Source organism: Mauremys reevesii, linkage group 4 (assembly GCF_016161935.1).
Source record: "Mauremys reevesii isolate NIE-2019 linkage group 4, ASM1616193v1, whole genome shotgun sequence".
NCBI lineage: Eukaryota > Metazoa > Chordata > Testudines > Geoemydidae > Mauremys > Mauremys reevesii.
The window spans coordinates 114,983,636-115,009,717 of record NC_052626.1 but is presented as its reverse complement, the minus strand read 5'-3'; the positions used below and the strand labels follow the sequence as shown (position 1 = coordinate 115,009,717).

General features: G+C 44.7%; 1 protein-coding gene across 2 annotated transcripts in view; it reads right to left on the bottom strand.

The window, feature by feature from the left end:
* The window catches only part of IGHMBP2 (immunoglobulin mu DNA binding protein 2), a 90,978-nt gene that overhangs the window by 48,407 nt on the left and 16,489 nt on the right, over positions 1-26,082 (bottom strand). For both annotated transcript variants that reach the window (XM_039535652.1, XM_039535653.1), the window contains exons 5-8: positions 16,344-16,507; positions 14,499-14,699; positions 7,202-7,349; positions 624-798 (exon numbers count right to left, since the gene is read on the bottom strand). In XM_039535652.1, the coding sequence (XP_039391586.1) occupies positions 624-798; positions 7,202-7,349; positions 14,499-14,699; positions 16,344-16,507 (688 nt within the window). The remainder of the gene's footprint in view (positions 1-623; positions 799-7,201; positions 7,350-14,498; positions 14,700-16,343; positions 16,508-26,082) is intronic.

Sequence of the window (26,082 nt, the reverse complement as noted above, 5' to 3'; positions counted from 1 at the left end):
CTCAAACAATAATCCCCACAAACTTTTCCTTACAAGCCTGGCTCTTTCTAGTTTCCTGCAGGATCTCCATGTCACTGGCCCTAGTTCTGACCAGAGAGTCATGCCTACATCTTGGTGGAATTAGCAAACTGCCACAATGAATCAACAGAATTTACTCAGCAGCTTAATGCATCGTTCAAACACTTTCCAAGAGGTTAATTCAACAGAAGACCACTAAATTCTTAAGCAAGGTCACAGATCCTGCCACCATCTTACAAGTCCTTTATTACTTGGTTCTACAGTATTCACACATCACCACAAGATGCTCCATAAACGTGCATCTAAGATAATACAAAAGGTGCAATGCCTCTGTATTACATTATTTGGTCACCAGCATATAAAATTACATGTAACGAAAGAGCCTGCTCAATGTATACACATTAATACACATTAATCTTTAACAAGGGACCATAGTTAAAGTTGCTGTTATGTAACTATGAATGTGTATTATGTTCAGCCAGTGTAATATACACACCAAACAGATCATTCTAATGAAGTGTTGCCCACAAAGAATCTTTGGGACCTTTATCAATGTCTGCCTGAATAATTAATGGAAGATTCTAAAGCTGTGAAATGCTGCTTACTTGTCAGATATGATTGTGGGAGGCAGCTGTTTGTGATCACCAGCCAGGATACACTTTCTGGCTTTCAGCAGAGGGATCCAGCAGCTTGCTTCTAGGGCCTGAGCACATTCATCTATCACTACCAGATCAAAGTGATTTTCAGGAAGTAACTTCAGTGGACCATCAGAGGAAGCACCTAATCAAAGGAGAAATCAAAAGAGAGTTAACACATCTTGGTAGGAGAGAATAAGAGCACAAACAAGCCTATTAAAAAAATCCCTTACAAATGAATTGCTGTTAAAAGCAGGTAACAAAGATGCTGGTTCTCTGCATAGATTCACAATTTCAAATCTGCAGTCCACGTGGAAAAATAAAGGGACTTGTTATTTGCCAGCATCTGACAACAACTACAGTTTTTGCTTTGGCATTCACAACCATGCCCTCTTGAGCATCTTAAAAACAAAAATAAAAGCAGATAATTAAAACCACAGAACAATATGCTCCACTATCTCACCAAAGCAGAGCAAAAGCACTCACTTCCCTTCTGCCCTCTACATCAAACAACCAAAGCTAGAAGGGAAATAGATTTGAGATTTGCCTTTAATAATGTACTATGGGAAAGAATTTCTGACCTTAAACTGAACAGGCTTTGTCTAACCTACCTGTCATCTCAAGAATATATTGTGGCATGGTTAGGAAAACCAATTCTACCAACAACGCTGCACAAACACTCCTTAGAACATTTGTGGTGTAACAGAGCAGATAAAATTATTTGGGGCAGGGACTGTCTTTTCATTAAGTGTGTAAAGTGACTAGCACAATGGGGCCCCAACCCTTAAAAATCAGGGTCTCTAGATAAAATATTAAATTAAATTGACATGTCTATTGCTCAGAGCTCTATATTTGAGAGGCACTGAAAACGCTGGTGAAATAATTCATGAAAGTGGGTGAAAAGGGGGTGAGGAGGAGAGATAAAATGTAGGAACCTGTTGTATGTTTATTATTCAGAGCAATGTCATAAAGGGAAAGATTGGTTTAAAAAACATCTTGTACCATTCTAGGGCTGAGGAATGCAGCTCGGGTTAGGGATGATTTAGTTCTTTTATAAACCACAGTCTGTCTGTACAGTTTTGGATCAGATTGGATGCACCTGACGCAAGCTACAGTTTGTCAGCCTAAGTGCGATTTCTTTTTATTAGGCAAAACTTTTTCAGAATATACTTACCCAATATAGTTACATGGGATATATAATTTGCATAATTATGAGTGTGCCACGCAGCAAGCCCCCTCCAAAAAAAAGATATATGTAATGAAAGACTTTACAATTGTGCAGGTAGAGAGGGGCTATACCAGGGGTCGGCAACCTTTCAGAAGTGGTGTGCCAAGTCTTCATTTATTCACTCTAATTTAAGGTTTTGCGTGCCAGTAATACGTTTTAAGGTTTTTAGAAGGTCTCTTTCTATAAGTCTATAATATATAACTAAACTATTGTATGTAAAGTAAATAAGGTTTTTAAAATGCTCAAAAAACTTCATTTAAAATTAATTTAAAATGCAGAGCCCCCCGGACCTGTGGCCAGGACCCAGGCAGTGTGAGTGCCACTGAAAATCAGCTCACGTGCCGCCTTCGGCACGCGTGCCATAGGTTGCCTACCCCTGGGCTATATCATTCTAGCCATATAGCATCACTCTAAATTTATAGATCTCCACTTAACTAAAGGTCACGTATGTCTCACAGGGTTGCAGTAATTAAGCTCTCCTCCTGCTGAGCTTAGCAGCAGAGAGATGCAGAGAGATCTGGCTCGTGTGAATAAATCCGGCTAACTGGATGGTTCAGAGTAAGCCAGCAGGCTTTCTATAACTGGGGAAACCATAATTATCTGAATCTCCAGTTTTACCAATGCTGTGACTATCCCAGCTTTGTAAAATCAAGGCTGCATTGGGTTGTTGGTTTGGTTTTTTTATGTAATGTATTGATTTGTTTTGTAAAGGACTTTTGACAAAGCCAAGTTATTTAGACATCAAAACTAGCTAGCAAGCCAGCAGGGGTGCATGAGTTAATTTATTTCAAGGATTTCATAGGGCGTTTTCCTATTAGTGAATTGTCCATGGCCATTCTGTGAAACTCTTGAATATATTTGTTATTTGAGATTATTCACACTTTTCTTCAAATAGTTATTGATCAAATAATTGCAGGTTGCATTTCTTGATGCTTGGGCCCTGATCCAACAAAGCACTTGAGTATGAAGTCAATGGAACTGCTTATGTGCTTAAAGATAAGCATATGCATAAATGGTTGGCATGATCAGTACCTAGGTTACTTCCTTAAGCCATATGGTATCGTTTCTGTTCCCTAATTGGGTGATTAAACAAACACTGCATATATTGTGTACAAATGAATATTCCTGTGATGTTGCACCCCATAATGTTTTATAGAAATATGCTTATGAGTGTAAATATGACATAACTGGAATATGTTTTATGCTAGATATGTAACATATCTTTGCAAAGGTTATGTTCTACTGCATGTATTCGTTCTATTCGTATGCACGTATCATTTTTATATCTCAAGTTATAAGCATCAGCTCTATGCTTGTATTTAAAGTGTTTGCTGTAGGAAGCACACAAGCCAGATTTGGTCAACATGGTGTGAAGGGGTGAGTAATTGGGAGTGCTCAGCTAACAGTGGACCTTGATAGAGGCCAATCCACATCTGAGCTTTCCTGGGAACATTCGGGCTAACGTGGGCAATGGCATCGGCCTGTAGAGAACTGAGTCATGCATGGACATGTGACTTGCCCATGTGATTCCAAAACTCCACCTTGTAGCTGTGATTCTACATGGTGGAGAGAGGGGTTTCCACCCATGAGAGAGACTATATAAGCAGGGCCGGCTCCAGACTCCAGCGCGACAAGCACGCGTGTGGGGCGGCACTTGCCGGCAGGGGCGGCAGATTGGGCCGGCGGACCTGCCGCAGTCAGGCCTGCGGGAGGTCCACCGGAGCCCCGGGACGACCGGACCTGCCGCAGGCATGACTGCAGAGGGGGCGCTCCTCCCGCGGCTCCAGTGGACCTCCCGCAGGCGTCACTGCGGACGGTTCGCTGGTCGCGCGGGTCGGCTGGACCTCCCGCAGGCATGACTGCGGCAGCTCAACCGCAGCCGCCGGACCAGCGAACCGCCCGCAGCTGCGGGAGGTCCAGCCGAGCCGCGCGACTAGCGGACCCTCACCAGTCAAACCCGCGGGAGGTCCGCTGCTCCCGGGGCTCCGGGGCGCCTCCCGCGCATGACTGCTTGGGGCGGCAGAATATGTAGAGCCGCCCCTGTATATAAGCCCCTGGAAACCCCTCCATTTTGTCTTCAGCTGGCTCAAGAGATAGCGTCTCCACCCCAAAGAGATGCCTGAAAGAAACTGGAACAAAGAACAGTAACTACAGGGGTGTGAGGGATTGCTGGACCCAGACTAGGAGGAAGTCTAAGCTTCTTTTACAGACTATTGGAACATCTCTGAGGGGGAGATTTACCTGCATTTAGTTAGGCTTAGACTTGAGTGTTTTATTTTCTTTTGCTTGGTAATTCACTTTGTTCTGTCTGTTATTACTTGGAACCACTTAAATCCTACTTTTTATATTTAAATAAAATCACTTTTTACTTATTAATTAATCCAGAGCAAGCAATTAATTCCTGGGGGAGCAAACAGCTGTGCATCTCTCTCTATCAGTGTTATAGAGGGTGAACAATTTGTGAGTTTACCCTGTATAAGCTTTATACAGAGTAAAACAGATTTATTTGGGGTTTGGATCCCATTGGGAACTGAGTATCTGGGTGTTGGAGACAGGAACGCTTCTTAAGCTGTTTTCAGTTAGGCCTGCAGCTTTTGGGGACGTGGTTCAAACCTGGTCTGTGTTTGTAGCAGGCTAGCGTGTCTGGCACAACCAGGCAGGGCACTGAAGTCCCAAGCTCCCAGGGAAAATGGGCTCCAAGGCAGTCCCAGCACATCGGGTGGCAGTCCCAAGGGGGTTTCTGTGACCCAACCCACCACAATTCCATTCAAATTTCTCACTGTGTGGGTCAATTACCTAAAACATCCCATCAGGAATCAGAAACATGTGACCTACAGACCTGACTAGGACAGTGTAAAATTTCCAACAACAAGTTTTACTCACTGAAAATAGAATTCATAGTTCATACTGCGTTGGCTGTTTAACCACCATGTGAAGTGCAAATTTTACAAGCAAAAGCAGTCTGAAAGTCATTTTTGGTGATCATTCAAGTAAAAAATTCACTATTCAGGTGTATTAAGAGTACTGACGTTGGAATGTTTGTGGAAAGTGAACACAAAAGGGTCACAAATAGAAGTGAAAACAGATTTGGATTTAACAAAATAATTATATGTGAATCTTCCCAGCCCTGCACCACTACTTGCTCAGCTCTGCTTTCAATACTGATTTTTCAATGCTGTCTCTTTCTGTTTCTGCCTCTGACCTACCACTGTTACCAAGCTCATTCCAGTCCATGGTAAGCCTCTCAGAGCAGGGTCCTTTGTTGTTTATAGCTCTGTAAAGTGCCTTGTACGCTTACAACACTATATAAACAATACATTTTGCAAGCAGTTGGTGAGTTAGGCCACTTCACAGGGTTTTTGTTGTTGTGGTTTATAAACTTTTTTTTTTTTTTTTTTTTTTTTAAAAGATGGAGGTATTTATGTTTGCAACCAGGTCATGAAACATCTGCAAATGTTACATGGCAGCGTTAACTGTTTTGTTACATAAAACTGTGATCACAATGGGCAAACATTATTATTTATTCTATGTACTGCTGTAGCACTGAGACCCCAAATGAGATCAGGCCTCTATTGTGCTAGGCCCTATACAAACAGGTAGTAAAGGACAGTCCTTGCCCCAAAGAGCTTACATGCTAAATAATAAATATAGTCGTGTGTGTGTGTGTGTTTGTTCAGTGCTAGTCTGTTTTATGAACATTAAATAGAACACAAAGGAAGATAATACCAAGAAATTAGATCAGGATTCTCAACCTCCGGGTCACAATCCCAACAGGTGTTAGGGAATCACAACCACCCTGTCGTTCTTATATTGCTCAGCGGTAAGCAGGTAATGGACAGAAGGGAGGAGGGTCTCCATAGGGGAAAAGGCTGAGAACCAATGAAACACATTAAAATTGAAAAGGCAGAGAAAAGGAGTTCTAAGACTCCTATCCATCCCGGGTACACATGGGCATTACAGACCATACGGTCCCACCACACTGAGTGATATTAAATTACATATAGTTTGGCTATCTAAGTCAGGGATGGGCAAACTTTTTGGCCCAAGGACCACATCTGGGTATGGAAACTGTATGGTGGGCCATAAATGCTCACAAAATTGGGATTGGGATGCGGGAGGGGGTGAGGGGTTTGGGGTGCAGGGGGTGGTCCAGGCTGGGATTTAGGGGGTTGGACAGCGGGATGGGGATCAGGACTGGGGTAGGGAGTTGGGATATGGGGAGAGGCTCAGGGGTGCAGGCTTCGAGCAGCGCTTACCTCAAGCGGCTCCCAGAAGCAGAAGCATGTCCCTTCTCCAGGCTCCTACACAAAGGCGCAGCCAGGCGGCTCTGTACGCTGTCCCATCCGCAGGCACCACCCCGGCAGCTCCCCAGCCAGAGCTGCTGCGGTGAGGCACCTCTGACCTGGCCCCAAGCTGCTGTGGCGAGAGAGGGCTGGGGGAGTCCTCTCTCCCTGCCACAGCCCCAGGGCAGCCTGCACCCCAAACCCCTCATCCCCAGCAGGAGCCCTCATCCCCCCCACATCTCAACCCTCTGCCCCAGCCCTGAGCCCCCTCCCACACTCTGAAGCCGTCGGCCCCACCCCTGCCACACATCACCTCCATACTGGTGCACATAGGAAAATTCATTCTGCACATGGACTTAAAAAATTAGAGGGAACACTGCAATCAGCATTACCCAAAAGAGCCAGAGTAGTGTGAATTCATTGTTTCATTTACTATTTTTACATATACATATTATTTTCACGACGACGACTGGCCAAATATTGGTAAATAACATAGTAAAAGCATCCTGACTGGTTAATAATTAAATCACACGGTGTTTTAATATCAGGTGCTACAAAGAGCTGCAGGAGACACATTAAAGAGCCACTTGTGGCTTCTGGAGCCTCAGTCTAAGTATCGCTGCTCTAGCTAGTACAAATACCAACAGCAGTGAAGTCAGAGAGGCATGGGCTTCAGCATGGGTTTGTACAAGCCCACACGGGGCCTTGGATACTTACTCAGGTGGCTAGCCCATGCTGAAGTCCATGCTGCCGTGGCTTCACTGCTATTAGTACTTGCACTGGTTGTATTAAAGCTAGTTTGGGCATGTCTACACACAATCACACCTCGGACTACAGTGTAGATATGCCCTCAGTAATTCTAACAGCAAAGTAGGTGACTAGACAGAAGTATTTTGTGTACTGCTTTTACTATTACAGACTATCTGGAAGAATCACTTTGAGCTACTTGGAGCCTCTAATGAAGCTATGAAGCTGTGTTGAACAACCTAATTTGACCTAACATTTCTAAAGGCAAAAGAAGAAACAGTATGTCTAACCTGTATTTGTTGCAAGAACAACATTAGCCCGGGTAAGGATTTCAGTCATAGCAGTTTCTTCTCGCTCCTTCAGCTCCTTTCTCAGTGCCTTAATCTCATTTCGGAAATGGCTTCTCTCCCCGTTGTCCTGGGTCTTTTTGGTTTTTATCTGCAGAATGGAAATCAAAACCGGATGAAAAAGACAGCCTATAGTCCAATGGACTACCAGAGGAAATTTGTAGTAGCCCATTTAAGAATGAAAGCAGCAGAATCTCTGGTATAAGCACAATTTACTGAATTTCATTCAACAGCACTTCATTAAAAAAAAAAAAAAAGACTGCTCTATAGGCTTATGACTCCAACCTTCAAACCCTTATTCCCATGGTTATCATGTTGCAGGACAGACTCTAGAACCTTAAGACATGATCCACAGCCTAATCTTCATCTGCTCCAATCTTGGTTACTCATTTCTGCAACCATTACTCCTTTCCCAGCACAAGGAGGCGGCAGGGGAGGAACTGAGAGACCATCAGAGTAACACTCTGTTCTCTGCTCTACTCACGGGACGCTGTAGCTATCATTTTCCTCCTTACTCAGGACAGATTGGAAAGTTCCAATGTATCCGTCACACAGTAAGGCTAAATGAATTGTTTGCACTCGTCTAGCCTAAGCAGCAGCTTTACATTTTTTAACAATAGCATTTACACTTTTATAAATGATTTAGAATATAGATTTTTAACAGAGAGGGAGTTTTTTTAGTTGCACCTATTTAAAAAACAAACCAGAAGTGCCTGTAAGATCCATGGTTGATCTTTGGTGGTTGTGGTGCACTGGCAAAGCCACCTGCCACTGCAATTCATCTTGGAAGGACACCAAGCAATGATGTGCTCCCAAATGGAAAACAACTTTGGAATGGTTTTATCTCCCTGGTGGTCAAAACTTATTAGAGAGCTGGAAAGGCTACAAAAACTCCGTTCACTCAAACTGCTGCAGTAAGTTGTTTGCTGTGGAAGGGAGTGGGTGAAAAGCAAACTTGGCTTTGACTATAGATACTTTGCTGACTGGTGCCATAGATGGCTAAGACAGACAGATACCAATTATGTCTCTTGCAGAACAGCAGGAAGCAGAGGGGAAATGGGAAAATATATGGCATCGGTAGATCGATGTTTACAGCTTGCTCTGCAGAAGGATCCTGTATGACTAAAACTGTTAGTAAAAGGTATAAGTGGAGTAACTGTATCCTGAAATCTGCCGCTGCCATTAGGAGGTGAAGAGCAGATTGGATCTGAGCACAGAAAGCAGTCAGGGGAGCCAGCTGCAGTGTGATGGGGCCAAGGCAATGGAGTAAGTGTGGTAGAAGGGCCCCGAGGAACCCTTTGGAGTACACAGCATACAGTAATAGAGTTCAGTTTGCTGCTCTTTGCTATTATCTCTGTCTTCATCTCCTGCACATAAAATCAGTGCAGCTATGTGTCTCCTTCAAAAAGTTATTTATTGCCAAGAGATCAGGGCCCCATTGTGCCAGGCATGGTACAAATGGAGGTACAGACAGTCCCATCCCGACGAGCTTGCAGTCTAAAGAGACAAGGCAGACAAAGGGACAGAACATACCAACAGAGTCATGATTTGCAAATGGCATATTAATTCCATGAGGTTTTTTGGAGGGATGGGGGTTTTATTAGAAGGGGATTAGCTAAATGGAGAGACAAAGGTTGAAGGGCACAAGACAAGGGAGAAAAGAGTTAGGGGTGGAAGTAAAAGGATAAGAAGGGCAGGTGGAGTGAGGCTGAGGTGAAAAGACTGTGGGGGACGGGGGATGGGAAGGAGGCAAGAAAGCATCTGGAATATTACCGACGCAGCCTCAATATGGTATCCTGTATTTTCAACAAACATCCCTATTTGGCCACTCTTAGTATCTTCCCTTCAGATTTCCTCTCAAGAGGCCAAGACAAACCAGCTGTGACATCTGGGGAGGGACAAGGCATCTACCTCAGCTTCCAAGTCAGCTCCAAAGTAGAGCAATTTGAACACTGCCCAATATCATGCTGCTCTTGGCACGATGACTCAATCTGGGGAGGGGGCGGGGGAAGGAGAACGTAAATCTGGAACATCGTTCTTCAGGGAGAGAAACTCTGGGGAAATTAAAGTATGGATGGTTTCATTGCCAGGGGATCCAATCAGTGGGCCTTAAAAAAATATTCTTGCTAATTCTGCATTTTGAGCATTAAGCATATGCCCAGTGCTTAATTGCCAGGGCTGAGCCCCAGCCCCTGTAGCAGTTTGTAGCCCCAGCACTCTGGGCTTGCCACGTCAGTTATGAAAGTAAAAAAAACTGCTTGAGCCCCGGCACCTCTTTCATTACAAATAAAGCACTGCATACATCCCTTTAAGGGCCTCCCTACGGCAGCCATTTTGGAACACAGTTCATCAGCCACATCCATTCTCACAAGAGGAAGCAGAAAGGGAAACCCTAGTACCCATTTCCCCCCTAGTTTTCATTCTGCTATAGGGAATCAGGAGAGTCAAAGGGCTTGTCAGGCAACATTTCCCATTTCCTCCACATACCTCCAAGGAAGCAAAGCTGAGGGGAAAAATTACCTGCAAATTGGAAAGGTATGAAATGACTTAAAACATAATGAAAACCTACAGCTTACGGATGTGAAAACAACCTAAGTGTCTGTTAAAGCAGATGCTAAGGGAAGCACTGTAGCTACTGGAAACCCATTCATTTTACAGGACAGATCCCTGGTTGTGGACACTTATCCATCTATCCATGGAACAAAGTCCTTTCCTGCCCCAATGTCAACCTGCAGGATCCTGAAAGAAAAAGCTGCCAGGAGACCTGCCTACCAAGTGAGGTTCCTTTCTAGCGCTCAGCTGCTTCTACTGCAAATATGCTCAAAGACAGCAACAGAAATACAAGATGATGAATAGCCTCAATTGAAAAACTTAAGTAAGCTGCTGCCGTAGCAATGGCTGCAGATGAATGATTATGGATCCAGGAGCCACAGTCAATCTGCACCATCTATATAGTAAAAATGTGTTGCCTTGTCTCCAGCCTTGCAAAGAAAGTCTGAAGAGTCTTCTGCTTTGGAGCAAAACCTTCCAGCCTTGCTGGCAAAAGTCAGCATTTTATTGGGGAGGGGGAGGAAGGAAAGCAGTGGTATAAAAAATGGCCTTGGATGCTTTCACTTCACGGCTGCACATTTTAGCTGCTACTGGAGATGTTAAAAGGAGCCATGAGCTTAGGGAATGCAGAGAACAAAGAGGAAGGGAAGGACTGATTAGTCATGGGGGAACTAGATAACAGATTTAAGCAGACATGACACGATTTATGTTGTGCTGGGATATGAGGATACCTCAAGTGTTTCGCTGTGTGAGAAGGGAATATCTTCCAGCACAGTGTGTTATTGATATTGTAAAGTCATCCTGTGCCATGTCATCGTTGGGGGGAAACATTAATCTGAATATTTTATGCCGATTAAAAGTGCCGCATTCTAAATTAAGTTAAAAATAATTACATTAAAATCATAATGGGAGGATGTATCAGGGCAACCAGAACGATCATTCTGAAGTTATTTAATGATGTGACTGTGTCTCTGCCTTTTCAGTGTAAAAGGTCGTACTGGAGAAAGGTGCCAGACCGACTGTCTGGGAGGCTGCAGTGGCTAGCCACAGATCACAGGCAATACAGCACACTCTTCTCTGCCGTGCCCTGCCAATGTGTCTCAATCATCACCCGGATGGACCAGCTCTAGCCATAAAGGCCCACTCCAGTCAATGGAGCAGCTCTCACTGACTCTGAATCAGGTTCTAACGCAGGTATTCAGTCTTCTCCACCTCCACTCAATCATGGCCTTTCTGCTGATTCTGTCAACAAGGCTAATGACTGTGCCGATGTGGACACATGTCCAATAGGAACTGTGCTGAACCCACCTAGCCCTTTCGCAGAGGACACGCTAACCAGCACTAAACGCACTGCTGGCACTTCACAAATATAAACGGAATGGAAGCAATTGGCCATGAGTTCTAGTCTTGAATTGTATCTGAACCGCCGACCTAGATGTGAACAACTAAATAGTCCATTACCAGCCCTCTGAACTATTCAGACTGTTAATTATGTCTTCTCTCTTTTCGGAAGTACCCAAATGATAAAATGGCATGAAATAACTCAGTTCTGAGAGCAGGCGGTAGCTTTTAAAAGTGCATAATGTGCAACTAAACAGACCGCAGTGGTGACGTGCCAGGAGACTACCACAATCGCTGACAATTTGCAGAAGGGAGGGTTTGCTAGCCATTTTATGAGGAGCTTGCTTTTGTGTGTTTCACTTGTTAGCGGGACAAAGATCTCATCAACACAAGGACACTCAATACCCACATGGGCTTAGTCCATGATTGGATACCATTACAATATGCTGCCATATGAGAATCCCATTCACTCACTCCTTGGGCTCACAGGGCTTAGAAGTGGCATGTTGAGACTAGGGAAGTATGCTGCACAGGTCCCCTGTGGTCAGTATGCTGATCTGTGTCGATGAGCCATAACTGGAGCCTCAACCAGCCCTCCATGGCCAGGAAGAAGGAGGACACTGTGCCACTGAGTGGGAATCGGGCAAAAGTGGGGAAATCCTGAAAGGCTTCCTGCTCACCAAGAAGTAATAAGAATATTTCTCTCTTCCACAGAGCTTAGATCTCACACCTCTTTGAGGAATGGGTGTCCTTAGCCCCACTTTCCAAATGTGGAAACACACTCAGGACAGGGGAAATGACATTCCCAACATCACACAGCACAGTCAAGGATAGAACCCCGGGCTCTCAGACCACTGCCCTGTCCCCTGAACCCCACTGTCTCCTTATTCCCACAGGAGGGAAGAAATCAGGCTCTAATCATGAATATATTCTCGCACGAGAAATCTAAGGAACACTGTGAAAACAGCTCATGTCAGGGTCTCAGTGTTTGAAAGGTGGAAATGGATTCATTAATACTAAGTGTTCTTTTGGCATACAAAGCACAGCAGTCATAAGGAACAGCGCTATGGAAAGGGCAGCTAAAGATTTTTTCTTTTAGATCTGTAGTAAACAGATTACACAAAGAGTTTTCCACAGTGCATTACTTTTAACCCTTCACTGCCTCAGAATGATCTGCAGCTGCTGAGCAAAGGGAAACCTCCAGCCTCTCTGAATCCTATACATTCCACTTGAATGACCCTCAGCATAAATCCAAAGTCATCCCAGGTCTCACTTTTATGGACGTACTATACTTACAGCTGAAATGCAGGATTAGAAGCAAGAGGAAAACGAAGGACAGGGTGAGCCCATTACTCAATGGGGGGTGGGGGGGGGGGAACAATAGCAGAAAATGTGGCAATGGCAGAAGTGTTAAATAACGTTTTTTGGTTCAGTTTTCACCAGAAAGGTTAGTAGCGATTGGACATCAAACATAGTGAATGTCAGTGAAAATGAGGTAGGATCAGAGGCTCAAATACAGAAAGAACATGTTAAAAATTACTTAGACAAGTTAGATGTCTTCAAGTCACCAGGACCTGATGAAATATATCCTAGAATACTCAAGGAGCTGACTGAGGAGATATCTGAGCCATTAGCAACTATCTTCAAAAAGTCATGGAAGATAGGAGAGATTCCAGAGGACTGGAAAAGAACAAATATAGTGCCCATCTATAAAAAGAGAAATAAGGACAACCCAGGGAATTACAGACCAGTCAACTTAATCTCAGTACTGGGAAAGATAATGGAGCAAATAATTAAGCAATCAATTTGCAAACTTCTAGAAGATAATAAGGTGATAAGTAACAGTCAGCACGGATGTGTTAAGAACAAATCGTGTCAAAACAACCTAATAGCTTTCTTTGATGGGGTAACAAGCCTTGTGGATGGGGGGGAAGCAGTAGATGTGGTATATCTTGACTTTAATAAGGTTTTTGATACTATCTCACATGACCTTCTCAAACAAACAATCTAGGGAAATACAATCTAGAAGGAACTACTAAAAAGTGACTGCATAACTAGTTGGAAAAACGTTCCCAGAGAGTAGTTATTAGTGGTCCACAGTCAAGCTGGAAGGGCATATCAAGTGGGGTCAGTTCTGGGTCCAGTTCTCTTCAATATCATCATCAATGATTTAGAAAATGGCATACAGACTACACTTACAAATTTGCAGATGACATCAATCTGGGAAGGGTTGCAAGTGCTTTGGAGGATAGGATTAAAATTCACAATGATTTGGACAAACTGGAGAAATGGTCTGAAGTACAGAGGACGAAATTCAATAACGACAAATGCCAAGTACTCCAATTCGGAAGCAACAATCAGTTGCACACATACAAAATGGGAAATGACTGCCTAGGGAGGAGTACTTCAGAAAGGGATCTGGGAATCATAGTTGATCACAAGCTAAACATGAGTCAACAGAGTAAAACTGTTTCAAAAAAAGCAAACAGCATTCTGGGATGTATTAGCAGGAATGCTGGAAGCAAGACACAAGAAGAAATTCTTCCGCTATACTCTGCGCTGATTAGACCTCAGCTGGAGTATTGTCTCCAGTTCTGGGTGCCACATTTCAGAAAAAATGTGGACAAATTGGAGAAGGTCCAGAGAAGAGCAACAAAAATGATTAAAGGTCTAGAAAACATGACCTATGAGGGAAGATTGAAAAAAGTGGGTTTGTTTAGTCTGGAGAAGAGAAGACTGAGAGGGGACATGATGATAATTTTCAAGTACATAAAAGGTTGTTACAAGGGGGAGGGAGAAATATCGTTCTCCTTAACACCTGAGGATAGCACAAGAAGCAATGGCTTAAACTGCAGCAAGGGCAGTTTAGGTTGGATATTAGGAAAATCTGTCAGGGTGGATACACACTGGAATAACTTGCCAAGGGAGGCTGTGGAATCTCCATCTTTGAAGATTTTTAAGAGCAGGTTAGACAAACATCTGCCAGGGATGGTCTAGAATACTTAGTCCTTTCAGGAGTGCAGGGGACTGGACTATATGAACTCTTGAGATCCCTTCCAGTCCTATGATTCTATGATTCTTCAAAGTATCATTTTAAGATTCCTGCACTACAATTTATTTATAATAAATTTTGGATTTGTTTCCTACATTTGATGTCAACAAAATGAGGGGTCTGATGCTATATTATAGGTTATAGCTGCCCATAGTGAATGCATTGAAAGTAGAAAGAAGTCATAACAGCGCTGTAAGAGTGACATTTTGGTGCATATTCACATCAACCCAGAACATTGTCTGCAATATAAATATGATCTAGAGAGTAAGTCTGTTGACAGTGGAATGGGACACATACGAATGCCTGGTCAATATCCTTCCTGATATCTGCCACTATCTGGGCATTATCGCCCCGTGCCAAGACCGCATCCAGGGAATGATGCTGGATGGTCTCCAGCAGACGAGCAGGGTGACCAAGACGCAGTATCTTCTCCTTGTAGCCAGCCAGTCTTTCCACCAGATTATCCACCGCAATGTTTGAGGGAGCACAACACAGGACCTTGGAGACAAAACAAAGTGCTAATTAACTGCAAACACTGAACTGCTGAGGATTGCAAAGCCTCTGATTAAGAGCATTTAAAGTAGCGATAGTCTCACCAGTGCACAGAGGAGGGAAGAGGTGATTTTCTGAATGCCGCTAAGAGGAAAGGCAACGGTTTAAATCTCTGTAGCTTCAAACTACTGCTGGAAATACGCATGTACACAACACAAAACAATGCAAGATTTTAACCAATTACCTACAGTCCATGTCTTCAGACTTCATTTAGGCCCTGTGTACACTTGGGATTTGCCCCAGTTCCAGCCATCCACATAGCTGTATAATTGCAACCGACAGTATAGGCAGATGAAGCTGCTACTTGCACCAGAAGAAGAACTTATCCTGGTTTCAGCCAATGGCTAGAATTGGGGGAAATCTCTGGAATCAAGGGCTTTGTCGACACCAAAGTACAGACACCCTGTATGCTCAAACAATGCAAATGACAACATGTAAATGCACATGCTATAGCTACAGCACTAGCATTAGAATCATGGACTGGTTGGCTCAAGCAGATAGGGCCCTTTTCTCTCAGGTGTCAAAGCCTGGGCTCTCTGAAGACAATTAGTGCCTGCTCAATATGCTGCTCCCCCTTTCCCCCCTCCCTGGGTGCCATGCAAGTGACTTAACATTCTCAAGAGAACCCCATAGTAGGATGACAGCTGGCTTCCTGGCCCCTAACAGATGTGTATTGTTGCCAAAAAACACCTTTTCATAAGGATTCAGAACTAGAATGTTTTATAAAACTTACAGCAGTGAACATTTAGTGAGCAAATATGGAAAGCCGCTCCCATTTCACACAGCCCACAAATGTGACATTTCACCAGCTGGAGGGGAAGGGTGGTCCTGTGGTTAGACACTGAACTGGAAATCAAAAGATGTGGGGTCAATTCCCACCTCTGCCACCGATTTCCTGTGTGACGTTGGGGAAGTCTCTTAATCGCACTGTACCTCACGTCTCCATGTGCAGAACGAGAAAAATAACACTTCCCTACTTCATATGGCTGGGCAAGAATAAACCACGCTGACTGCAGTCACTGGGGCAGAGACTTTCTTAGACTACGTGCACGTACAGCACCAAGCACAATGGGGCCCCAGTCTTAGCTGGGAACTCTGGGTACAATTGCAAGATAAAGAATACAAATCCAGTCACTGCTAGAGTGCCCATCATCGTAGTGTCCAGGTAACTTGAGCCACTGCTTCCAAGTGGACCTGGTACATGGGGTAAAACGTGTCAGGTGCTGCCCAATGCATCAGACACGTCACTCAAAGGCACTGGAGCATAGGTGCTGGAACTAGGGAGGCTGCCACACCTCCTGGCTTGAAGTGGTTTCCATTATATACAAGGTTTACAGTTTGGTTCAATGGCTCTCAGCACCCCCACTATAAAAATTGTTCTAGCACCCCTGCACGGGTGGAGACACACACACACACTTTTTTCTTTTTAATATCAACTCCCCCGACTAATGCCACTGGTATGCGAGTCAACATGGAAGCTGCAGTGGAATGCAGCAGGGATGGGCAGCAATAAAGAATTCCACAGCTCAATGTGTCTGATTAGTTAGCAAAATAAGCATATCCCTAGCGACTCTGGCATCTCTCACTCACTTTCAGGCCTTGCTGCACAGCTTGAAGTATTAGCTCGACCACGGTAGTGGTTTTGCCAGTGCCTGGTGGTCCATGGATGATGGCAAGTTCTTTCTGTGCCAGCGAGAAGGAAACAGCCTCCCTCTGGGAGACATCCAGTGATTCATTATAGAATTTTAAAGGCTCTGTGGAAACAACAAGAGGATCATTCAGATGTCAGCTACACATTGGGCATTTGCAAAAGAGTGAATACACAAGTACAAATAAAAGATGTTCTTGGTAGCTGGCGTGAATCAGGCTGACAATGAGAATAACATTTCTAGCGAGCGAGGCAAGCTGTTTAACACCCTGGGGACTAACACTTGAAACTTGGATTTCTTTCAAAAATGATAGGTTACATGCATTTTCCTGATCATCCTTGCTTTGTTATCTTGGGCATGCTTCAGAGGGAATGTGTATTATTTTTCCAGATAGCTTATTATCAAAACACTTCTGCACTGGATAGCATTTAAAGGAGCAGTCTACTTACAGGAAAACCAAAGGGTTTTTGTTGTTGTTAAAGGGACCAGGAATGTTTGGATAACTAAAAATTCAGTGAAAGAAAATTCACTATTTTGTTCGTAATTTAATCATTCCTCTGTTGGTTATTGAATCCACACACAAAAGCATTGTGTTCGCAACCAGGAGAAGCAGAAAAATTACGCTGGCTGTAAACAAAAGTAAAACAGACCAGTCTAGTTTCACTGCACAACTCCAAGCAAACAGCATAAATGGTGAAAAAGAAAATTAGATTTTCAAATCTCTTTCAGTTCCAATTATCTAAGATGCTACTAGCAACACAGGAAAAGTAAAACTAATATGCGACTTTCGTCTTGACTGTGCTCTTAATTTCAAAATATGGGATTCTTCTCTTATTTCTACAAGCAGTTTATTTCTCTTTATATCTCTCAGATTTCTCTGAGTTGGAACCAAATTTATTCTCATCCCACATAATCCTGCTGCTAGTCTCCCTTGTTATTACTGCAAATTAATTACCACAGAAAAGCTAACTCATGAGACTGAAATTTACACACAAAAAAATGATGGGTGAAAACCCACATAAGGCAGGTTCCTGGCACCATCTTTTGCCTGGTGTCATTCATTAATTTCACTTAGGCCTGATCCAAAGCCCAGTGAAGTCAGTGAGAGACTTTCTATTGAAAGTGACTTTCCATCTTCAATGAACTTTAGATCAGGCCCTGGCATATTGGCAGGTTGGATGATGGTCTTCCCTTTGGTACACGCTTTGCCACCTCACAGTTCCCATCTAGGGTGCCCACCTTTAAAACTCCTGAGCACAGGTTAATAACACAGGGGGCTCAAAAGACTTCAAGGGGGAGGGGAAAGAAAATGGTTTATTTTCCATGGGTCTTATTCTGCTTTTTTTGAGGGTAGAGCCTGTTACAGTAACTAGCAGAAGAACATCAGGTCTCTGTGGGATAGGGAAAAATCAGCTCTCAAATGAGAGGCATTTCCCACAGAGGAACAGTTGGTAAGTAGGAGTCATTGCTTTTTTTTTTTAGTTTGGCAAACAGGAACAGGCATTTTCAATTGCATGCTGGCAAAAGATGCACTACGGAGCAGGCACATCAGAAGGAGAGACAGTGCCAGCTTCTTCCCCCCCCCGCCAGTGTGCTTACTTGGAGGGACCATCGCTCACAAGGGCAAGGTGGTCCAGTCCCCAAGCTCATTCAGTTCTCAGCCTCACTCTACGACCACTAAAAAGGAGTAAATGTTGAGAATATTTTGTGTACATTGAGACCACCAGTTGATTTCACTATGGCCACCAAGCAGCCATCAGTCACTGGCATGGAGTGGAGGAACAGCACATTAAGCCAGGGCAGAAAGGGGTTCCATGGTCTCGGCTGCAGACACAGCTTGAGGTCTGGGCCACTTCAAAACACCTGCCAGAAGTGTCAAGCCTAGAGGGGAGCATTCTCCAGCTGGACAGAAGATCCAGGAGGGCCAAGAAGAGAGACCAGAGGAAGCTGAGGGAGGAGCCCTTTTGTAGCTCCAGAAGGAACTTGTTCCCAAAGGCCAGAAAACTACAGGCTGCCCAGAAGACAGAGGGGCAGAACAGTGGTGGACCTACCCTGAGTGGCAGGGAGTTCAGGCTACAGACTGCTCATCCATCTGGCGAGTGGAAGAAGAAGGCCTGTGGAGCAGGTGTCCCCTGCGAGTCAAGTTTGGAAACCTCTCCAGGTCTCTCTGAGGTTAACCAGTCTGGGAAATGGAATGGAGGAGGTGGTGGGTTTTGTCTCTCTAGAACAGACCCCAGTTCATTCCCAGTGTAGGCCTGGACTTTTTGTTGATTCTTCAGATTGTTAGTTTGATTAAAGAATTTTTCATCCCTAGCCCCACTTGGAAGGAAGATCTTCCTTTCTAGTTCCTGCCGTGGCCAGCTGGCCTTCTCCTGTGCTGACCAAGTTGCTGTTTTCCGGCTGCTGCTATGGCCTCTTTGTTTGTCTTATTTCTCTTCCCCATAAATCGTTTAGGCTCAGAATATCTGCAGTGAAATGCACAGAGCTCAGCTGATCTGCTTCAATCTATGAGCAGACTGTTGTTCTTAAGAGCTGCTCAGAATTATTTTTTTAATTAAGAATTTCCAGGTATAACCTGAAATCAGACCTGGCAGCATACTTAGGCCCTCATGTGCATAGGGGAAATGAATACATATATGTCAGGCCTCTCTTCCAATCAGTGCTCTGCTTGCAAATTTTAATCCTAACAAATAGACAGAGTGTGCAAGGGCCTGTTCACACACCCAGCATCCCAGGGCTTGGTGGCTGTGAGTCACACAGATGAGAAGCTGGAATCTTATCGCCATTGCAGCCCTGGTTTGGGACAAGCCAAAACCCTTTCCAGTGTCAGAGCAATGAAGAAGCAGTTTGTAGGGAGAGTTATACAAGGAGCCTATGAAGTGGGATGGTATCCCTCTAGCATGTGATTACCCAGATCCCTTCGAACTCTAAGGGCCAGGTTGCAAACCCCTTACAGTGATGAAGTCATCCCACTGTAGTCAATGGAAGTACTCCTGTACCTGCTCACCAATGTAAGGAATTCAATTTTCAACATGTGGAGGCCTCTCAAACCTGAGGGGTTCATTGACATATATTCATAGCTGTAGTGACATTAAAGAGACTCACACACACGTACTGGTAGAAGAACAGATCCCATTCAGCTTCTCCATTATAACCTGAGAGCACCTAAATGACTTTAAAAAGGGAGTCATGGGGGGCTTAACCCAGAACAAGATGCTCTCCTCTCTGTTCCTAATGAGTGCTTAGATGGGGCATGTCACAACTGGACACACAAAAAGATGGGAGGGTTTCTTGCATGGGGCAGCTGCTTCCTACTCCAAAGTGTGCTTTGCAATCCTCCCTGACGCCTTCACAGACACTACACATTAGCAGTGCAGTGATATGTAAATCCAGTGTGCACTAGAAAGAGAGATGTCATATTTGGGGTTCATCAAGTGAAAGATTGCAACAACAATCTGGTGTAAATGGAGAATCAGGGCTGCCCGGGGTGGGAGGGCAAGTGGGGCAATTTGCCCCAGGCCCCGCAGGGGCCCCCCATGAGAATATAGTATTCTATAGTATTGCAACTTTTTTTTAATGGAAGGGGCCCCCAAAATTGCTTTGCCCCAGGCCCCCTGAATCCTCTGGGCAGCCCTGTGGAGAATTACCCCACAAGAACATTAGAAAAAGTTCTGCAGTAAATCTTCAGCGGTTCTGTCACACTTCTGCTGATGGCTCAGCTTCTGCCCTTAATCACTGCTGCCTTTTTAAATAAGTTCTTTAAACCGTGTACTCTTTGAGCAATAAAACTCAATTGGGATTTCAGCAGCACCGTTTCTTGCTCAAGATATCCACAAGCTCTTCCCAAAGCAATGAATGTGGGTAGCAAAACAACAGCACAACCAAATGCAGCAGCCACTCTGTCCTCAGCACTGGCTCACCATCAGACCAAGTCAGCAAAACAGATTCTTTTGTGACTTGCCTTTGATCAAGCCAGCATCAGGATCCTGGGTGGCCCACCTACTCTTCCCACTTTCTCCTGGACAGCCTCAAGAGAAAAGCTACAGATTCTGCTACCCTCTGCTGTGCAACTGCATAGTTAGGCCTGTAACATCACAAAAGAAGTTTGAGTGATTCAAGGATGTGAATCCCTATTCTAGGTGACTGCTCTAGCTGCATTCAACTAATAGCACAATGCTGACCCCTGGTGGATAATAGCATAATTTATCGCCTTGCACATTAAAGACCTCCAAAACCCTGTTAGTTTCAGCATATACACACAGGATGGAATCACTCCAAACACACTGAAATGCAGCCACCTCTAGGGTGTAATTGAGCAGCTGGAATTAAGTGTGGGATATATTTAGAAAGCTCTAAACAGTTTGGGCCACAGCTGCACAAGGGATGGCACACAGCAGTTGTGATCAAGCTGTTTTAAAAGGGAGAGAGATCCTGGCAGGGCAGTCTCCATGAGGAGACTCTGGAGCTTGCTGCCTGTATGGTTTGACAAGACCAGGACTTCTTAGAGTTCAGAGCCTGCCATTAGGAATATCTATTCTCACAGGCTTCCCTGGAAGCAGCAGAATTAGGTATTTGCTGAAGCAGCAAAGAATCCTGTGGCACCTTATAGACTAACAGACGTTTTGCAGCATGAGCTTTCGTGGGTGAATACCCACTTCTTCGGATGCAAGCCGAAGAAGTGTATTCATTCACCAACTTGCTAGCTGCTGCAAAAACGTCTGTTAGTCCTATAAGGTGCCTCAGATTTCTTTTAATAAGACTACTACCTCTGATACTAGGTATTTGCTGTAACTGTTCTGAGGAAGGGTTAGTCTTTGCAATAGACTTATTTCATCTGGGCATATTATGTCCAAAAGCTGCTTGTTATATTACCCTAGATTACTGCATGAAGCATTATATTTGTAGCTTCTCTGAAAGATCTTGTGTTTGTGTTAAAGATATTTATTCTTGGTTGCAGTTTCAATCATTTTACAGTGCTGTAGGCTTGGACGGGCACTATTAGAAGTGTAAATAACTAAAAATTAAATCAATAAATAACACTAAGTAGTTTAGGATGGGAAGTGGATATTGCTGTATCCAGCTGTAATTGCAGTTTGTTTTAGAGATGAATGTAACTAGTCACACTGGGATTTGCCATAGACATAGGGTCTATCATGCCTAGGGCCCTACTAAATTCATGGTCCATTTTGGTTACTATCACAGTTATAGGATTTGAAAAAATCTTAAAATGTCATGATTTTAGCTATTTAAATCTAAAATTTCATGGTGTAATTGTAAGGGCCCTGACCCAAAAAGAAGTTGTGGGGGGGGGGTCGCAAGGTTATTGTAGTGGGGGGGTTACAGTACTGCTACCCTTACTTCTGTGCAGCTGCTGGCGGCGGCGCTGTCTTCAGAGCAAGGCAGCTGGAGAGCAGCGGCTGCTGGCCAGGTGCTGAGCTCTGAAGGCAGAGTGGGCCGGGAGCTGGGCCCTCAGTCAGCAGCTGCTACTCTCTGGCTGCCCAGCTCTGAAAGCAGCAGTGCAGAAGTAAGGGTGGCAATATCATACCATACCATCCTTACTTCTGTGCGGCTGCTGGCGGGGCACTGCTTTCAGAACTGGGCAGCTGGAGAGCAGTGGCTGCTGGCCGGGAGCCCAGCTCTGAAGGCAGAGCTGCTGCAAGCAGCAGTGCAGAAGTCAGGGTGGCATGATAGGGTATTGCGACCCTGACTTCTGCGTTGCTGCTGACGAGGTGCTGCCTTCAGAGCTGGGCGCCTGGCCAACAGCTGCCATTATCTGGCCACCCAGCTCTGAAGGGAGCACAAAAGTAAGGGTGGCAATACTGTGACCCCTCTAAAATAAAGGAATTGCAGGGGAGTCCTAAGGTTGTGTCAGGCCCCCCAGTTTGAGAAACACTCGCTTCCCCTGTGAATCTGTACAGTATAGGGCAAAAGCACACACACACACACACACAAATTTCACAGCGAGAGACCAGATTTCATGCTCTGTGATGCGTTTTTCATGGCAATGAATTTGGTAGGGCCCTGTGACAGGGTGCTGGGCAAGGACTGCTTAATCACCCCCTGCCACGCCCACTCCAATTAAGGGGAGTAGATTGAAGTTGGTTGAATAGGCCTGTGCCTGCCTGGCAACTAACAACAGCTGCCAGCCTAATTAGCCGGGCGATAAAAGGGCTGGGAAGGGAGGGGGAAGAGTGGCTCTGGTCTGCTGCTTGTAAAAGCCTGGCTGAAACAAACCTATATATAGATAGTAATGTGGTGATGGGAAAGAGCTATAAATACAGTGCACTGGTGATTGCATCGGCCTGACAGACCCTGACTGGTTTGCGAGGGCAGCAGGGGCAGAAGCAAGAGGGGCCTAGCTGCGCCTCGCTAAGGCCCTAATCATGCCTATGCTTCAGAAAAGTGCCATGGGATCTTAAAACAACCTCAAATGGTCAGAATTTCAGCTTTTCCATCTTTTGAGGGAGGCAACACCTCCTATGGCCCAGTGTTTCTTAATACCTTGCTGGTGCATGCAAAGAAGCACCTTCTGAATCACCAACATCACTTCCTTCAGCACAGAATTGCTCCTCAGAGCCCTCCCCTCCCAATATTGACTGGGTCTGGCCCTGCTCAGCTTGCGCGCTCTAAAAAGATCACAGCCAGAAGTGGTAGAAATGCCTGCCCAGCATCGAACAGCAATAGCAGTAAGACAGCAGAGGTAGAAATGCAAGTTATACGACCGCTGATGCAAGCCTAGTGTGTCTAAAGTTCAAGGGAGAGGCCCAAAGAAACTCAAAAATGAAAGGAAGTTAGAACTAGGCCTCAGTAGCTGGAATTCTGGTGGGAGACATCCCTGTGCCTTGTTGCTACTGGACTGGAGTTCATTCCACTACTGGTGGCTAGGATTTTCTAGCGACACAGGGACTGAGAGAAGGGCAGCGCACAGATTACTGTCAGCAACTCTGTACATCACTATGAGTCTGGGTGGAATTGCTTAAAATTGCTATTACTGTATTATAACCATTTTGTGCCAAGTGATTGTTTCTTTATGTGGTGCAACATCACAAACTGTGGCTGAATGCTGACTGTTAATTACTTTAAGGCCATGTCTACACTAGCTGCTTCTTCTTTGGCTATCCCTCAATACAAGGAGGATGTATGCCAAGGGGGTTCATTGGTGAGTTTTTAAGTGGCTGAGGAGCCCAATTCTTGCCATGCAGATTTTCCCACAGATGTGAAAGGTGTAATATTCGAGAAGGAGACAAATCGTTGTGCAGGAACTACAGAGGTTTTGCTCTCCTCTCCATCGCAGGGAAGATTCTTGCCCAGATCCTACTAAACCACCTCCTCACCCTTGCCAAGGAGCTCCTCCTTGAATAACAGTGTGGCCATCCCGAGGCACAACCGACATGATCTTCATGGCAGGGCAGATTCAGGAGAAGTGCAGAGAGCAAAACCAGGAACTGTTCATGGCATTCATCAACCTAACCAAGGCCCTTGATTCTATCAATCGTGATACCCTATGGAAGGTGCTGTGTAGGTCTGGCTGTCCACAGAAATTCATTTCCATCATCAGACTACTCCATGATGGGATGACTGCCACCATTTTGTGCAACGGCTCAGAGACCGAACCATTCACCATTCACACTGATGTCAAGCAGGGATGTGTCATTGCTTCAACACTCTTCTCCATTTAACTTGCCGTGATTCTGATTCTCATTCGTGACCACCTTCCTGATGGAATCGGGATTGAGTATCATACGGATGGCCAACTCCTCAATCTTCGATGTCTCCAAACAAAATCTAAGATCATGAGAATTGGCATTACTGTGTATGCAGATGACTGTGTCATTCTTGCACACACAGATGCTGACCTGCAAAGCACTCTAAATCTTTTTGCAGATGCCTATCACAGCCGAGGTCTCTCTTTCAACATCAGGAAAACCAAGGTACTCTACCAGCCCTCACTTGCACAAACTACTCTTCGTACTCCACAAATCACCATCACCAGAGAACCCCTAGAAAATGTGGACCATTTTCCGTACCTCGGCAGCCACCTCTCCCAACAGCCAGCACTGACACAGAAATTGAATACAGGATCCACTGTGCCAGCACATCTTTTGGAAGACTTCTCAAATGAGTCTTCAATGATAGGGATCTACAAACAGGTATCAAGATCTTGGTTTACAAGGCAATTGACATCCCCACCTTCTCTATGGGTGTGAGACCTGGGTAATCTACAGACGACATCTCAAGCGGCTGGAGTGTTTCCAGCAGCGCTGCCTCAGGAGGATTCTCAGGATCAGCTGGGAAGACCGACGCACTAACATCAGCGTTCTCTCTGCAGCCAACATCAGCAGTATAGAAATGCAGGTCATGAAATACCAACTCTGCTGGGCTGGCCACTGGGTATGTATGCCTGACACTCGCCTCCCGAAGCAAGTACTCTTCTCTCAGTTAAGTCAGGGAAGAAAGGCTCGCGGAGGGAAATGGAAACATTTCAAAGACGTACTGAAAGTACATCTTAAAAAGGGAGGCATCAACCCAACAAACTGGGAGGGCATGGCGTGGAACAGAACTCAGTGGCACCCCACCATACACCAAGCCACAGCTCACTCTGAGGAGAACAGATGTGCTCATGAGACACAGATGTGACAAAGGAGGAAAGAAAGGGCACAACACTCCAGCCAACAACTATGTCTCCTCCAAGATTACACCTGACTTTACTAGCCCTTATATCAGCAAAACTTTTGTCACTCAGGGATGTGAAAAACACACACCCCTGAGTGACATAAGTTTTGCTGGCATAAGTGCTTGTATGCACAGCGCTACATCAGCGGGAGGCGCTTGTTGAGCTGGTTTTATTATGTCAACTGGAGAACTCTCTCCTGTTGGCATAACACGGCTACACAAGTGCTCTTACAACGGCCCAGCTGTATTGGTACAGCTGTGCCACTGTAAGCTTGTAGGTGTGGACATTGCCCGGGCTACGATTCGCTTTGTTGGATTCACTGTCCATCTAATCAGCTGGGAAATGAATTAACCAGGCCTAGCCTGTGTGTGACATACGCAGCCACTTATATAGATCCTTAAGCCACAGTATTTGACAGTTTACACATTGGTTCTCAAAATAACAAAAGCTGTTAAGACCACATTGTAAATCACAGTACATTTCATTAGAAGATAACTTAAACCCATTGACCAGTTTGAGTAGCACAAAAGAGTGTCTAAGCTATTACAATTCTATTTCTTTGTGCTCTGGTAGAATTTCCAAAGAAAACCAGCCTCACTAATCTTTTGCAAAATGAAAGATTTCTTCTCCAGGCCAAGAGGCTATATGCCAGGAATCAGTCCAGTAAAGAAATCTACAAGGAAAGCACACAATAGCTTGAGGACTCTGCCTAGCTGCTAACATACCTACAGCAACAAGAAATTACTGTCCCCCCATCTGACTCTGTCTCTTAATATTGCTAGTGATCATCATTTGACATTCACACTGAGCTGCTGCAGCATGTGTATCTTTAGGGCATGATATAGCTTAGACTTTATACCTCCCATCCCCACTTACAGCTCTATCACTAATGAAACCCTGCTCCATGTGTTTGTTATTTATCATCTTGGTCCTTAGGATTTCCTGTTCTCTGACCTCCTTGCAGCTCAATTCTTCCCCATTCTGTCTATTCAAAGTTCGGTGTTCA